Below are 17268 nucleotides of genomic sequence, written 5' to 3'. Positions count from 1 at the left end.
CATACACACATACATACACACATACATACATACATACACACATACATACACACATATATATACATACATACATATACATATTCTGTTTTTTTCAGGTGACTTTTCTTATCGGCTCAGACCCACCTGAGCCAAGTCAAAGAGAAGGACCCATAGATCCTAGGTTCTAGATGTAAATAGAGAATTGGATTCCTTCAACTGGCTCCGAATCCCTTTTTTGTTTGTTTGTCTTTTTCATCTAGTGGTATGCTGACACTCGGAAAATCAGAACCCTGGCCCTCAGCATTGGAAAAGGTGGTAGGAACGAAGAATATGGATGTAACCCCACTTCTCAAATATTTTGAGCCCTTGTTTACCTGGCTGAAAGAACAGAATAAGAACTCTCCGGTGGGATGGACTCCAGGTGAGTACAAATGAGTTGGCCCACTTCATATTGCTGTCTCTCTGCTGCTCCCTAACCTACGCTGCCCTCAGCCTCCGATGCTGTGAACACGATGTTTTCAGTCCATATCATAGGTTAAGTGTATTTGGTCTATCACACCCTTTTCAAAAATAATTGCTCAGTCCCCCTCCCCGACTCCCGCCACCCCCTGGCAATGAAAATCTTTTGTACTATAACTCATAATCCTGGATAAAGTGTAAGGATCTGCTTTTGCAGCCCCCTTGGATCATTCCAGTGGCCCCCAGGGGGTTGGTATCACCCACTCTGGGAAACATTGACCTTGCTTCTGGCTCGACTATCATTGCACCTGTCATTTTATGAACAGGACACTAAACATCTGCCCAGTACCTAGTATACACTAGGCACAATGAAGGCCTCATACACTCACATTGTTTCCAATCTGCTTTATTCGTCCCTTCTTGAAGGCTGTCTCACCTTCTCAATGAAAGTTTATTGCAATTTTTAGCAAAGCAGTTATCCCTGTGTGCCTCCTATGTCAGCAGAGCCAATTAATATACTGCTTTATATCCTCTTTTACTTTTTGCTTGTCCTGGAGTTTGCACTTGCCTCTTTTTGTGTGTGCATATCTACATACTGTCCCTCCCGGCCACACACCCCCACCTCCACCACCCCAGCTCCTTGAAAACAAGTGTTCCTTTCAGCCTTCCTTTGTTCCTAAAGCCTCTCCTCTTAGAGTGTTAAGTTGTTATAGAGGATTCCTTGTTGATCTGATAACCGCAAGGTCAGTTGTTTGAAACCAGCAACTGCTCCGAGAGAGAAAGCTAGGTGAGTTATTGTCTTAGGAAGCCACAGGGAAGTCCTACTCTGTCCTACACGGTCTCTATGTGCTGGAATCAACTCAATGGCAGGGCGTTTGGGAGTTGGTCATCTCCATCTGAACTACTGATTGATTCCAAGTATTCCACTTGCTGCTCTTCTGGATTGGCTCAACTGCTTCCTGGATCCCAGATCTTTTTCCTTTATTACCTCATTTCACGGGAACACAATCTCTAAGTTCCTTGCTAAGCCAGAATCAGGAAATAGGAGGCACAACTGGTCCCCAAACTGGCTGTAGCCACATCTTCACTTTAGTCCTCCTGTTTTCAGCTTGACACCTGTTCCCTACCCTCTGTCATCCTTGAGTCCCAAGCCTGCCTGGGATTCTCTGGCTCTTCAGGGATCGATGCGCTCTCTGGGTATTCCCCAGGCCATGACCTCCTGTCCTCCAAGAAAGCAGGCCTTCCAAGGAGTACCTCCTCCATCACGTAGCGTCTTCTACAAGGATATTTTATATCTTGTTGGGGGAAAATGTGCTTTTTACTTGCATTTAAGTGGGATCTTTGGAGGGAAATAAATAAATACATGTGGATAACCTGTCATCTGGAACTAACTGGTTGTCTTTGATTTCTTCTTCCTCAGTTACTTCTCCCTCACTTTCTGACCCCATCAAAGTGAGGATAAGCCTGAAATCTGCTCTGGGAGACAACGCAGTGAGTATCCTGGCTAGTGGGGCTATGACTTTCCAATGCGTTGTCCCTAAATGGGGCAGGAGAAACTGTCTCAGGTGCTCAAAAGCATGGAGGCCACATGATTCCCGTCCGAGGTAGTAGTCCCAGGTTCCGGCCTTCAGCTTGCTTTGTTTTAATGGCGAGGCTGTGCCTACTTTCTACGGGTTGCCTTGAAGGCACTATGAAGCTCTCAGGCAAACATCGCTACCCTCCCAATTCACTCTTATCTCCATTTGAGGAAGAGGATTTAGACGGACTTTGTGAGTTTGTATGGTTTTAGTAGCAGCGGGGATGGTTTTCTGTTTGTTTTTGCCATCTGTGTCCTGGCTACAACCAGCACCATCCACATCACCTGGGATGCAGAATCCCAGGCCCCGGTTACACTGCTTCGTTGACCTGCTTCATCAGCTTGATCAGCTTGCTGAATCAGTATTTTAGCCGGAAGCCCCTCCTCCCCCAGGGGATTCCTAGACATCGTAAAACCGAGACGCTCTGAGTTTGACTATTTCCCCCCTCCAACTTGGCTGTGTGGGAAGTTGTACACATACGAATGCCTTGCTCTCACCTTCAAAGATTCATTGTGTTGGTCTGGGGTGTGACATCCAGAGTTGTGTGGCAAGCAGTCCAAAAGCTCCCTAGGTGATGCGACTTCCAGCAGCACCTGCAGACGACTACCTTAGAGATGCACTTTGAGGTTACAGACAATCGTGTTGTGTACACTTTCACATGCATTACATTAATCAGCTATGACTTTCTCCTGGACACCTTTCTTAGGTGATCTGGTCTGAGGAAGTAGGCACTTTGATTGGGAAAGAGAAGGGAGGGAGGCATGGTGGTGGTGGATGGTACCCAGAAACCTTTGGAGGGTTCGAAGGCATCCTGAGGCTCCTGGGTCGAACAGCCCAAGGTGTTCCAGAAAATTGTTGTCTGCACTGGGTCCATCCAAGAATTGTTTTTCTACTTGCTTACTTTTCATGGGGAGTTCAATATTGCCCAAGGGTTCAGAGTAGTTATAGTATATATATATATATATATATATATTTTATAGATGAAACAGCAAACTATAAAAAAGTGAATATTTAAGAAAGGGCTAAGAAAAAGGAAACTGTATTGCTTCCCAAACTCTGAACATTCAAATCCCTGTTGCTTAATGACCATTGGGTGTTTATGGGATCATTTTACTGGCTCTTCCTTGGCCTCATACATTTTAATAGCAATCAGCAGATTGCGATGATTTTTAATGATGTTTTTCTCAACTTTCATGTCCATGTGTGAGATGATGAGTGAATAAGCATCTCAACAAAACTAAACTAAACAAAACACAAACACAAACAAAAAAACCCAAACTCACTGCTATCGAGTCAATACTGACTCATAGTGATGCCCTGTGGGTTTCCAAGACTGACTGTTTATGGGAGTAGACAGCTAGTCTTTTCCCCGCAGATCTGCTAGTCGTTTTGAACTACTGATTCTGTGGATCACAGCCCGATACGTACATAACCACACCACCACCAGGACTCCTGAAGAGGCTCCAGGACACTGATATGCCTGCTCACCCCTTACTGTTGAGTCGATTCCACATGACTCACAATAGAACTGAACTCTAAAGGGTTTTTAATGGCTGTGATCTTCTGCAAGTAGATCACCAGGTCCTTCTTCTGCACCACTGGGTAGATTCAAACTGTTAACTTTTCTGTTAGTAATTGAGAGCAAAGAGTTTGCACCCTACAGGGACCTTAGATGAGATTCATTTACATATTGGGGCCAGCATGTCTGCTCAGATCAGACTATTTCCTGGTGAAATCCAATTTGATATTTGGCATTTTGAGAATTCACCCTTCAGGATTAAAAAAAAATCTGTAGTAGTATTCTAAAAAATATTCTCATTAGAAATATTAAGATCAATATTATAATATGATTCATAATAATATTGTGATTAAAATAATATTTTGCTCCCCAAATCTGGATGAAACCCAGCTGAAGTGGATGTTAAGGATTCTTTTGAAATATTTTTTCCTCAAGGTCTAGGGTGGGGGAGGCTCCAAATTTATCCCATTCATTGATCTCTACTGCCAGCTACTGGAAGAAAGAGGGATTTTTACACATACACTCTCCCCTTCCCCATCCCCCCCCCCCCCCAGGCCATTTTTTCATCTCTTTCATCGCCTTACTGATGGCATAGTCCTAGTGGATTATGTCCTGGGCTGTTAGCCTCAAACTGAGCAGTTCGAACTCACCAGCTGCTTCTGGGGAGAAAAATGGGCTTTATGCTCCTGTAAAGATTTACAGCCTTAGAAACCCAAAGACTCGCTCTATAGGGTTAGAATGGATTGGATCGCAGTGAGAACCAGAATCACCAGATTTACTTGCTGTTGTCAAAATGCTATGTATTCCCTTGGAACTCAAGTTTCCTTCATCTTTTACACTTATAATAGACAGCTTGAAAGGCGCTCTAAAAATAGTTAAAGCATTGCTGTTATTTGCCATACAGTCAAATGTTAACTCATAAGGACCCCTTATGACAGAGTAGAACTGCCCCACGGATTTCTTAGGCTACACTCATCACACAGGGAGATCTCCAAGTCTTCCTCCCATCGAGTTAGCAGTCTGGCATGTAGCCACTGGGCCACTAGGCCTCTGTAGATTGTTGTGGGTGCCATTGAGTAGACTGGCTCAGGGTGGCCGGACATGACAGTGTTGAACTGCCACAGAGGGGTTTCTTCGGCTGCAATCTACCTGGAGCCCACCAGCAGGTCTTTTCTCTTGCAGAGCCACTGGCAGGTTTGTCCTGCTGGCCTTTCGGTTAGCAGCCTAGCGCTTAATCATGGCCCTCCCAGGGCTCCTGCAAGACTCCATATGCCTGTGTAAAACACTTAGATATCTCAAGCAAAATCCGCAACTCTTCTTTGACTCTCATCTGTAAAACTGCCCTCAGAGTGTCCATTTCAACTAACACCCAACGCCAACTGAATCCATGAGTTCGTAAAACAGTTTCAGTCAGAAGACGAGTTAGAGCTGCAGTTTCGGAATGGGAACCCAGAGGGAAGGGCTTGGTGCTTGGGGTTTGAACAAGCCCACCAGGTGATGCTGATTCTTATTCAAGTTGGAGAATCACTGACTTCATGCAAGGTCCTTGGGGGATATAAATTGTTTGCATTTGACTATTCGTCCAAAGGTTGATGACTGAACCACTCCCAGGGAGCACCAACCCTATGGGACAGTACCAGTCTGTAACTTGGGTCACTATGAGTTGAAATTGATGGTGATGGGGATTGGTTGTGGTCGTTGGTGTTTTCCAATGACTAGCCATTCTTCTTGGAATGTTAGAAAGATTACCAGCATCATATTTTGTTGAGCATGTCCTATGTCGTCTACTGAGCAGTGTCTGTCTTCTGACTTTGCAGTACGAATGGAATGAGAACGAAATGTACTGGTTCCGCTCATCTGTTGCATATGCCATGAGAGAGTACTTCTTAAGAGTCAAAAACCAGATGGTTCCTTTTGGGTGAGTTGACTTGCTGGCTTCGTAAGTGACTCCACTTCCTTTCTTCTTCAGTCCTTGGATACGGTCTGCCTAAACGGTTCTTCATGGGAAATTCAGAACCACCTCCTAATCACATGCATGCTTTCTTGATATACTGGAACCTGGCCCTTTTTATTCTGGAAGGGTTGTGGCTTATTTGATTGGCAGCTGATACGATCATTGTTCTTATTAAGCGCCCTCCCTTTCTCTCACATGCTCTCACCCATTCCCAGACCTGCCTTCATTGGGCTTATGTTGTAGTGTGCATGTTGCATGTGTGGGTAGCAAGCAACAAAGGGTCAAACTGAAATATAATAGTTTTCAATGGTGATACTTTTCTAGGAAGAAAAATTCCACAGGAAATGGGATAGAGAGTGCTGGTGTGTGTGTGTGTGTGTGCGTGTGTGCGTGTGTGTGTGTGTGTGTGTGTGTGAGCTTTTACCAAAATAACCAGACAGGCCTCATTTCCACTTGAGCAAGGATCTGAAGAAGAGAGAGCCAACGGTGCAGATAACAGGGAAATGTTTCAGTCGAAGGGAACAGCAGGTGCAAAGACCGTGAGGACGGAATGACCTCCATTTGTTGAAAGCAGATCGAGGAGACAGTGCGGTTGGAACAGAGTGGGCCAATAGACGATAAGGTGGAGATGTGGTCGGGGCATGATGGCATGAAGGGGAGGCAGAGCTGTCCTTGGGGGCCTCCAAAGCCATTCTTAGCTTTGATCGTGAGTTAGATTGGTAGATATTGAAGGGTTCTGGGCAATGCAGTTGGCATGTAAGTTGTAAGAGGATCATCCTGATAGTGGAGAGCTACCGCTCATGACCTTGCCGTGGAGGTAACAGGTCACCATTCACTGGAAAGGGGCAGGACCGTTGAGGGTGTGTGTGTGTGTGTGTGTGTGTGTGATTGTAAGTGCATCTCTGTGGATAGCGTGAACCGTCACTACCTGCTATACGATTTATCACAACTCTAAGTGGCCAGTGATTTCTGGCTGATTCTCTGGTGTTTTCTGTGTGGACATTTTCCATCACTGGGGCAAAAAACATGGTTTTGATCCGGTGGCCGAAAATGGCCAAGGTTTGATTGCCCTCAGAGTTTAAGCAGTTGAGTCATGGGCTTTGTGTAACTGTAATGGTTTCTGGACAATAGACAACCTCCAGCTATATCCTCCACATTCCCAATGGGTGTCCACATCTCTCACTCCTTTACACCAAGTCCCTCTTCTGGGCCCCTCCCTGGCCTCCTTTCCAGTGAAGTGGAAGTGTTATTTCTTTATTTTATCCTTTTAGCATTCAAGGAAGGCGTTTCTCTTGTTTTTCCACAGAGTGGCCAATGTGGAGGTGAGTGATTTCAAACCAAGGATCTCCTTCAACTTCGTTGTCACTTCTCCGCAAAGCATGGACTACGTCCCTAAACTTGAAGTGGAAGAGGCCATAAGGTGATGTTTTACTTTGAAACATACTCAGTACGGGTGAGGGGGACATCGAATGTGGAAAGTCCTAACACAGAGACTTCTCTATAGGACCGGATTCATTTTTAGATAGCAGTGTTTCCAAAGACCCGTTTGCTATTCTTTGACATCATGGTATGCTAGACATACCCTGACATAGGGCATATTCTTGCCAACTGTGTTAGCTTTGGGGCCCTGGTTGCCTAGTGGTCACAAGCTAGGATGCTACCTTAGAGGTCTGCAGTAAGACACCACCAGAGAAAGATGAGACTTTCTACTCTCATAAAGACTTACAGTCTTGGAAACCCATAGGGGCAGTTCTATCCTGCCCTCTGGGGTGGCTATGAGTCGCATTGACTCGGTGGCAGTGAGTTTGTTTGTTTGGTATGTTAATTTTGAGGCCTGGTGGCTTAATGATTATGTATTGGGCTACTAATTTCAGGGTCATAAGTTCAAAATCCCCAGCTACTCCAGGGGAGAAAAATGAGCCTTTCTAGTCTTGTAAGGATGTATAGCCTTAGCAGCCATCTAAGTGCGGAGTCAACTAAATCCGTATGGAAGAAGCACGCCAGTTTGTGTGATCCAAAGATGACAATTACAAAATTCTAATATGGTGGAGGGAAAAGTATCAGAGCTAATATTAAGAATAATCAATTTGTAGAAGGCTGTGGAGGACAGTGGGAGCCCCAAACCCATCAGCAGATTATCTGGTCAGACTGAGTCACTGGTAGATCTGCTCTAGTCACAGGCAAGAGTCTTGTACCAGCCTTGCAGTCAGGCAGAGACCATTGGAATCTTGAATATGCTAAATTGCATTCAATACTTGGCCAGGGGTCCTCTCTATAGACCCGAGCTGAGTTGGTTCTGGGTGCAAGAATCTCGTACTTGTTCGGTGACGGAAATGTCTCCCCGGGCTTTTGGAATGCTGATGAGGGCCTTTTTTTTCTTACCTATTATTGTATTTTGGTCTTTATATTATTATTTTATCCTTACCACCTTACTTTGATTTTGTTTTTTATTGTTTCTGTTGGGTTTCCAAGTTTGTGACCCACAGGAGGAGTGGATGCATACTCATGTTCAAAAATTGATATGATAATGATTTTATAATTCTTGATATGATTGAATGATTGAATTGTATGATATGTAAAGTATGTGCCAAAAGAATTGTTAATTAAAAAAGGATAGTGTCACGATTTTCTATAGCTTTGCAATCTATCAATCTGTGGTTAGAGATATTTGTGGGTTAAGTAAAGGAATATATATGTTTTGCTTTATAAATTGTATGGCTCTTTTATTAGATGTTATATATTACTAATGAATGATAATGTAAATGAAAGCTGAAAGATTTAGTCTTTAGGGACAGTTCTACTCTGTCCTATAGGGTCACCATGAATCAAAATCAACTCAAAGGCACTGAGTACAAGTAGATTAACTTTGTCTTTACAAAACCACAAAGCCCAAACAAACCAAATTCAATGCCATCCAGTAGATGTTGACTCATATCAACCCTGTAGGACAGGGTAGACCTGCTCCTGTGGGTTTGTGACATTGAAGGTTCCCCCCCCCCAACAATTTTATTGACACACAATTTGCATATCATACCAGTGAATAGTTCGATCATTTAATCATATCAAGGGGATTTGTACAATTAGCACCACATCTTAGAGCATGCCCCCAAATTGCTTATAAAATGAGTTGTGCAGTCACGATCAGTTCTAGAAAGCCTTGTTTTTCTCCCTGCTGGTTTTGAACTGATGACCTTGTGGTTAGCAGCCCAATGAGTAACACTGTGCCACCAGGGCTCCTCCTTGCCTACACAGGAGTGACTTCCAACCACGTGCTCACTTCCATACCTGTGACCCCCTTTTGTTGTTGTTCTTGTTCCCTGCTGAAACTGCTATCAAACCAAACCTAGGTTATAAAATGTGAAAGGTGCATGACTATGACAACTCCTCTCTGTCACAGGAGGATGACATGGCTATTGATTTTGATTTCATTATTATTTTAGGCATACATTCTTAGGACTTAGGCCTTATCAAATCCTTTCAGGGACAATGATCTGAGGGGCACATCGTTCTGCATTCTTTTCCTTTGCCTGAGTGTCCTCTGTCCTTGCAGGATGTCCCGGGGTCGTATCAACGATGCTTTCCGCCTGGATGACAACACTCTGGAGTTTGTGGGGATCGAACCGACACTGGCCCCCCCATACCAGCCCCCCGTTACCATCTGGCTGATTGTTTTCGGGGCGGTGATGGGAGTGGTGGTGATTGGCATCGTCCTCCTGATCTTCACCGGGGTCCGTGACCGAAGGAGGTAAGGAACCATCCCTAAGACGCATCTAGCAGAGTTTAGGAACACTGACCAGTAAATCTGTAATAAGTGGAGGGTGATGGAGGCTAGTTACTTGGGTGAGCAATTTTGCACTTCGATATCCTGCCGCAGCTCCTGGCAAGGACCCCCGATTCCATTCACCCTTCCAGAACCCTCCTACTCAGCCTAGCACACAGCATGGGAGGCTCAGGCCAGCTCCACCTGAAGCATGGCATCATTTCCCTCACAGGGGTGGGGTGGGGGTAAGGGCTGGGCTGAGCTCAGGGCGCTGTCCTCACTGCCCAAGCCTCCTTGTTCTAGAAGAGACCCGAGGAGACTGGATCGGTGATGGGTCTGAATGGTAGAATCATTCAGGAATGATCTCTGAGATGTGCTCCCAAGAACCCTTCTTTAATCGCCTACGTTCCTCCCCAGGTGGCCCTGACTCTGTCTTTCATTTCATGCGTGTCTGACCAAACCCCAAACTAAATTCACTGCCCTTGAGTCAATGCTGACTCATAGCGAGCCTATAGGACAGGGTAGAAGTGCCTCTGTGAGTTTCCAAGACTGCAACTCTTTATGGGAGTAGAAAGCCCCATCTTTCTCCCGAGGAATGACTGGTGGTTTCGAACTGCTGAACTTGTGGATCACAGGCCAACACAGAACCACTCCACCACCAGCCAGACACTCTCTAGCTTGTTCTTGAGTTGAAGATCCAAGTTCATGGAAGATAGCAACTGCTGGGGACCTGATGTCTAGTTTTGATCTGTCACAAGATTTGTTTTCATTTTTTCGGACTTTGAGAAACCATTTCCTTTTACTGGCTTATGGATCATAAAGGTTCTGACTCTTTTAGAAAGGAGCCCTGGTGGTAGAAATGGTTGAGTGCTCAGCTGCGAACTAAAAGGTTGCTGGTTTGAACACATCTAGCTTCTCCGGGGGAGAAAGACGTGGAAAGCTGACAGCCTTTTAAAAAAACCTACGGGGCAGTTCTCCTCCATCACATGGGGTCACCATGCATCTGAAATGACAAAATGGTGACTGGTTAATTAGTACATGTGCCAGGGACTGTGGGTTCTCTGGTGGTACTACGGATTAAGTGTGGGGCTGCAAACTTCAAGGTCCGTAGTTCGAAACCAGTAGCTTCTCTGAGGGAGAAAGATGTGACTGAATATTTACAGTCTCGGAAGCCCTTTGAGGGCAGCTCTGCTCTACCCAGTAGGGTCGCTATGAGTCAGAAGCGACTCCAAGGCAGGAGGTTTGTGGGTGGGTGCTCCACCTAATTGGCTTCGTTGCCTTGAGCCTCCCTCTCGGTGACTTGAGGCCACATCCTTAAACGGGCCTCCTGCACTCTATCAGCGTTGGTGCCAACCATTTACGGGGTTGCAGCCGATGCCATCCTAGCACTCTGGAAGTCTGTAATCTAACAGGAGAAAACCAGCGCGCAGATGGCTTACCCGTAGGGCTGCTAACTGCCAGCTCAGCAGGTGGAACCCAGCAGCTGCTCAGAAGGAGGGAGAGAGACGAGACAGTCTGCACCCGTCAAGAGTTACAGCCTCAAAAAAAAAAAAAAAATCCGAGGGAGCAATGAGCTCTGTCCTGAAGGGTCTCTATGAGTCAGAATCAACTTGATCAACTTGTTGGCAGTGGGATAGAAATCAAGGATTGAGTCAGGGGACTCTAAGGAAGGCCGTAGTCATTCTGATAAGACTGGCTTTTAATGACTGTGCTTTATTTAACAGGGCCGCCCGAGAAGCTGATGATGAAAATCCGTATGTCTCCGTGGGCTTGAATAAAGTCTCGGACAAGCAAGGAATCCACAACGCTAATGATGTCCAGACCTCATTTTAGCAAGCTGATCAGATAGCTCCAGGTGACTCTATAGGAGGCCACCACTAATTCCAAAGTACAGCAAGGATGAGAGTGAAGCTATTAGTAACTGTTCAAAGATCACAGGCTCAATTCAGGCAGTGCCGTCCAAGACAGAACGACCACAGGGAGGGTGCCCTGCAGTCCACGGCTTTCAGTATTTATTTTTGCCTCAGGAGCTGACTTCCCTTGTATTTCCTGAAAGGGACGTTGATATCAAAGCAGAATGGAGAAAGTCTATCTTTAACACACACACACACACACACACACACACACACACACACACACACACACCGGGCTGGTTGGGAGAAGAGAAATGTAATGTTGTGGAGTTGCTGGAGTTGAATAAAAGGCTTTATTGTGTAAGCAAGTGTTGGCCTTTGTGTGGAATATGTACGGTTGGCTTGGGAGGGACGAGCCAGTGAGCAGGCCGTGCTGCAAGAACTAAGAAGGGAGAAGGGTGTGCAGTGTTGTCTCTGATTTATCCAGCCCACAATGGATGACACACTTACTATGTGTAGACTCGGTCCAAGAATCAGAGGGAGTTTCCACAGTGACATCTGGACTGGGGCTTGCCTGCTTCGATGTGACAGGTCTCGAGGAGAGAGGAGAGTCCAGAGAACAACAGGTGGCATGGTGGGCAGCCCCTTCTCACTTCTGAACGACTTGACTGATTTCTCCTTCCTGACAACACTACGTTTGAACCAGGGGTTTCCATGAACCAACCAATACCCTCCTCCTGAGCACACCCAGTAGAAACACACTTCCATTGCTCTGGAACAACCAATCCCAACCGAGCACCACTCTCTGGTGTAGGCTCTCTATCGCCTGAAGCCACTGTACTTGCCTACAATGTCTGAGCAGCGCCAAGCCCAGGGCAGACCCTCCACTACTCACCAGTCGCCCACAGGCCTGTGCTCTCGTGTGAACTCAGGGACGGGGGCTTTGGTGGCTTCTGCTTACATCTTCTTTTCATGGATAGAGTCACTGTCTGACTGCCGGAACCCTTCACCCAACTTCTCAAATTGCTTCATTGTCCCAAACAATGATAAAATCACTCCAACAAAGAGTTCTGTGGATACTTGAGCCCCTTTGTGAGAAAGTTAGCCCTTGGGATTTTGGTCCCTAAGACCTTGAGGGTCATAGAACAATGCTGGGTGCTTCCGTGTTCTCAGAGCTCCATGGAGAAACGTTCATTTACACCTCAGCACACAGGTCTCAAACTCGGCGGAAACCCTAGAGCTTCCAATGCTGGGGTTTCAAATCATTAGAGGGCAATTGTCCAACAAAGCCCGGAGATGAGCCCAGGCTGATACGGAATCAAGACTCACAGTGGGTAAGGCTAAGGGAAAGACATCAAGTGGTGACGTAGCATCTTTTAAAATTTGGTTCTGTGTGTAGCCTGCTTAATACATGGTTTTCCTATAACTTAGCTGTATTTTTAGGTTTGTGTACATGAGGACACAAGAAGCTACTGTTCTGATCTGGACATCAGATGAAAATGGTGCCATCTGGTTTGAATTATGGACCAACTGATGATGCCCCATGGGACAATGGGATGGGGGGTCAGCAGTAGAATTGTTGACTTCCTCTGGGAGACTGGGGTTTGATTTCTGGCCACCCCACCTCATGTGCAGTCCCTACACCTCTGTCAGTAGAGGTGTGCAGATTATTTTGATGCTGAACAGGTTTCAGTGGGAAAGTGCAGACTAAGATATCAAGAAGAAAGGTCTGACAACCTGCTTCCCAAAAGCAGCCATTGAAAATCCCATAATGATAACGATCTGATCCACAGCCCATTGTGGGCATGGCGCAGGGCTGGGCAGGGTTATTTTTCATTGTACTTGGGGGAGAAAGATGGGACTTTCTACTCCCATGAAGAGTTACAATCTCAGAAATTCATAGGGGGCAGTTCTACCCTGTTCTATAGGGTCACTATGTGTCAGAATTGACTCGATGACAGTGAGTTTGGGGGTGTTATGAGTTGAGAGCCAACTGGATGCTCCCTAACAAGAATAACAGTAGGGGACCACATCATGAGGCCTCTTGGTGCAATTCCCACTGACAGCATCAGTATCCTCTGGAAGCTTATGAGAAATACAAATTCTCAGAGTCTTCCAAAGTCTTTGGGGTGGGGCATAGGAATCCCTATTTTAATAAACTCTCTACTTGAGTCTCATGAGCACTATCATTTGAGAACATTAAAATATGAAGGCAAATGTCCACATTTTGGAGCCTGCTGATACCATATTTAATTACCATGATGGTGACAATATAAAGAGAAGAGCAAACATCGGACAAATCATTTTTCAATTTTGTTCAGTGTTTACACATGGTCCACACCCTCTCCATATTGCAATCAGAAAATATGCTCCTGTTATAGCTTGGGAAGGATTCTCTTGAGAACAGCATAAACAAAACCACTCAATGGAGCCTACACATTTCTTACCTCGTGACTGTCTAGATAATAGAACAGACAAACAGCACACAGAACAGCAGTGAGAAGAACTAGTTAAATGAAATCTAGCCTTGCTACTTTCTCTTTCATGAAGCACAAGCATGTTGGTCAACATGTATACCCCTTCTCCTCAACTTGGCAGATTTCGTCTTCAAGGCTTGCCTTTTTCCTGGCAAATTTCTTCTTTAAGGCCTGTCTTTTTCTCGAAGTGGTTCAATGGCAGCTAGGAGTTGTTGAAATGCGGGACGCTTTTCTGGGAGCTAAAGAAATACCCTCATGTTAGTTAATGGATGTTATCTTAAAAAAGCCCTATGAACATATTCATATTGCAGCTTTTCAGATGTGGAAACTCTACAGATATTTCTGTGCGGTCTGGACCAAGGGCAAAGACACTGTCACAACCCTCCACTCTTTCCATGGTCTTTGTTGGAGAGGTTAGCCAAGGCAATGAGACAGAGAGAAAAATTGAAACCCCAAGAATTGGAAGAGAAAAAGTAAATGTGTCTTTGTTGGCATAGGCTATGATTGAAAATCCATGGTAGAACTAGCCCAACCAGTGAGCGTAGGACATACAATTAACACACAAAATCAAGTCTTCATAGATATCTACAATAACCTATTGGAAGGCTTAGCTGAGAGAAAACACCATTAAAAAATATCAACAACCACAATAAAACATCTCGCAGAAAGAATCTCCCCAAATGAAGAAAACTTGAACACACACACTGCTAAGAATACAACTGTAGATTTGAATACATTGAAAAACATCCCTTGGTCTCACTCACTGTCACTGAGTCAATGCCAACTCAGTGACCCTATTAGGGTTTCTGAGACTGTAACGATTTAAGGGGATAGAAATAGAAAGCCTCACACTTCTTCTCTCCTTTGGAGCAGCTGGTGGTTTTGACATAACCACTACGCCACCAGAGCTCTCTACAAATGTCCTTTTGAAATATGAAAAGATACTCAACCATGCTCATAAGGAAAGATGTACACGTTAGGGCTGCACTACAATGCGATTTCTCATCTACCAGCAGAGCAAGCACTGGAAAGCGTGACAGCAGCCTCTGTTGGAGAGGTCTTGGAGCACAGGCCCCTCCCCTCTGACCATGCTAGCGGGACATCAACATCCCTGGAAAGGACTTCCCAGGCTACTTTCTTTTAAGATAGAAAGGGAAACAAGAAATGCACGCACAAGACGTTTGGACGAGAGGAAGTTAGAGTAGCTTAAGAAAGTACTCCAAAGGAGTCCTGGTGGCTTAGTGGTTACACATTGGACTGCTAACTGCAAGAAAGTACTCCAAGGGCCATCACAAAGTATTCACATTCCAGGCAGTGATGGAAGTTTAGAGAGTTCTGTTGGTGCAATGGTTAAGCATTCAGCTGTTGAAGAAAAGGTTGAAGGTTCAAACACAGTGAGTCCATGGGAGAAAAGACCTGGCAATCTGCTCCCAGAAAGACTGCCCATTTTCCAGGAGGAAAGTCAAGGGAGATGGAGGAGCGAGCTAGGAGTCAAAGGGCATTTATGGAGGTCTAGACAAAGACATGTACATGCAAATATATATAGGAGGATGGGGAAATAGATCTATGTGTCTATATTTATAGGTTAAGTATTAAGGTGGCGGAAGGACCTTGGGCCTCTACTCAAACACTCCCTCAATGCATGAATACTTTCTTTTATTAAATTGGAACTCTATGATGCTCACTCTCCCGACACAACTGCTGGAACCAAAGTGGGTGAACAAGTAAATGTGGTGAAGAAAGCTGATGGTAAAAATAAATAAATAAATTAAAAATAAAAAGCTGATGGTGCCCGGCTATCAAAAGAGATAGTGACTGGGGTCTTAAAGGCTTGAAGATAAACAAGCGGCCATCTAGCTCAGAAGCAACAAAGTCCACATGGAAGAAAACACCAGCCTGTGTGATCGAGTGGTCCCGAAGGGATCAGTTATCAGGCATCAAAGAACAAAAAATCATATCGTTGACTGCACACCTCCATGATAGGATCGCTGAAGACAAATGGGTGCATAAACAAATGTGGTGAAGAAAGCAGATGGTGCCTGGCTATCAAAAGAGATAGTGTCTGGGGTCTTAAAGGTTTGAAGGTGAACAAGCGGCCATCTAGCTCAGAAGTAAAAAAGCCCACATGGAAGAAGCACACCGGACAGTGCGATCACGATGTGCCAAAGGGACCAGGTATAAGGCATCATTCCAAAAAAAAGATATATGTGTGTATATGTATGTATATGTGTGTGTGTATATATATATATATATATATATATATATATATATATATATATATATATATATATATATATATATATATATATATATATATACCATATTGAATGAAGGGGGAAGTGCAGAGTGGAGACCCAAGGCCCAAGTGTCGGCCAATGGAGATCCCCTCATAGAGGGGTTCAGGAGAGGAGATGGGTTAATTAGGGTGCGAGGGAGTACCGATGAAGAACACAGCTTTCCCCCAGATCCTGGATGCTTCCTCCCCCCAACTACCATGATCCGAATTCTACCTTGCAGGGCTGGATAGGGCAGAGGTTGTACACTGATACATATGAGGGCTGGAGGCACAGGGAATCAAGGGTGGATGATACCTTCAGGACCAAGGGTGTGAGTGGCGATGCTGGGAGAGTGGAGGGTGAATGGGTTGGAAAGGGGGAACTGATTACAAGGATCCACATGTGACCTCCTCCCTGGGAGAGGGACGGCAGAGAAGGGGGGGGGAGGGAAACTCCGGATAGGGCAAGATATGACAAAATAACAATGTATAAATTACCAAGGGCACATGAGGGAGAGGGGAGTGGGGAGGGAGGGGAAAAAAAGAGGACTTGATGCAAAGGGCTTAAGTGGAGAGCAAATGCTTTGAGAATGATTGGGGCAGGGAATGTGCAGATGTGCTTTATATAATTGATGTATGTATATGTATGGATTGTGATAAGAGTTGTATGAGTCCCTAATAAAATGTAAAAAAAGAAAAGAGGAGAAAAAAAAAGAAAATGATTAGGGCAAAGTATGTACAGATGTGGTTTATACAATTGATGTATGTATATGTATGGATTGTGATAAGAGTTGTATGAGCCCCTAATAAAATGTAAAAAAAAATGACTGCCCATTGTCATCGAGTCTATTTGGCTCATGGTGACCCTATAGGACACAGTAGACTGCTCACTAGGGTTTCTGAGGTTGTACATTTTTACAGGAGCAGAATGCTTTAGCTTTCCCCGCAAAAGACGCTGCTAGATCGGAACCACTGGCATTGTGGTTAAAGGCACTAGATACAGTCCTGAGGCTTGTTCCCTATCAAGATGACAGCCCAAGAAACTCTTTGTTGGAGAGGTTAGCCAAGAATTGGAAGAGGAAAAGTAAACATATCCTTGTTGGCACAGAAGATAATTGAAAATCAGTGGTAGACATAGCCCAACCAATGAAGAATTCACAAAGAGAGAAGGCCATACAATTGGATTCCACCAGACAGAGTTGCTGTGAAATGACTGAACGGCACCTAACAAGTTAAGGACTCAGCAAAAAAAAAAAATGGTATTCTGGAGTGCTGCAGACAGCAGTTCTCCCACAGCTGGAATCAAGGTTCTCATAGAGACAGAAGCACAAGGACTCTTTATGCTGGATGCCTCCATTTATCTCTAGTACCTTGCACCCGCCCCCCCGGGACATCGGCACTCTCTAAAGAGATCT

At 45.0% G+C, this 17268-nt stretch overlaps 2 protein-coding genes across 2 annotated transcripts in view; one reads left to right on the top strand and one right to left on the bottom strand.

Moving 5' to 3' along the window:
* ACE2 (angiotensin converting enzyme 2) overlaps positions 1 to 11465 on the top strand; it is a 42081-nt gene extending 30616 nt beyond the window's left edge. The window contains exons 13-18 of the mRNA XM_075538567.1: positions 240 to 400; positions 1859 to 1929; positions 5352 to 5452; positions 6795 to 6908; positions 9039 to 9233; positions 10973 to 11465. Of these exons, the coding sequence (XP_075394682.1) occupies positions 240 to 400; positions 1859 to 1929; positions 5352 to 5452; positions 6795 to 6908; positions 9039 to 9233; positions 10973 to 11081 (751 nt within the window). The 3' untranslated portion in view covers positions 11082 to 11465. The remainder of the gene's footprint in view (positions 1 to 239; positions 401 to 1858; positions 1930 to 5351; positions 5453 to 6794; positions 6909 to 9038; positions 9234 to 10972) is intronic.
* A 2185-nt stretch (positions 11466 to 13650) lies between these two features.
* BMX (BMX non-receptor tyrosine kinase) overlaps positions 13651 to 17268 on the bottom strand; it is a 53161-nt gene continuing 49543 nt past the window's right edge. The window contains exon 18 of the mRNA XM_075538890.1: positions 13651 to 13817. Coding sequence (XP_075395005.1) covers positions 13743 to 13817 — 75 coding nt within the window. The 3' untranslated portion in view covers positions 13651 to 13742. The remainder of the gene's footprint in view (positions 13818 to 17268) is intronic.

This window comes from Tenrec ecaudatus, chromosome X, assembly GCF_050624435.1.
Source record: "Tenrec ecaudatus isolate mTenEca1 chromosome X, mTenEca1.hap1, whole genome shotgun sequence".
NCBI lineage: Eukaryota > Metazoa > Chordata > Mammalia > Afrosoricida > Tenrecidae > Tenrec > Tenrec ecaudatus.
Note: the sequence above shows the minus strand (reverse complement) of the source record. Positions and strands in the feature narration are given on the sequence as shown.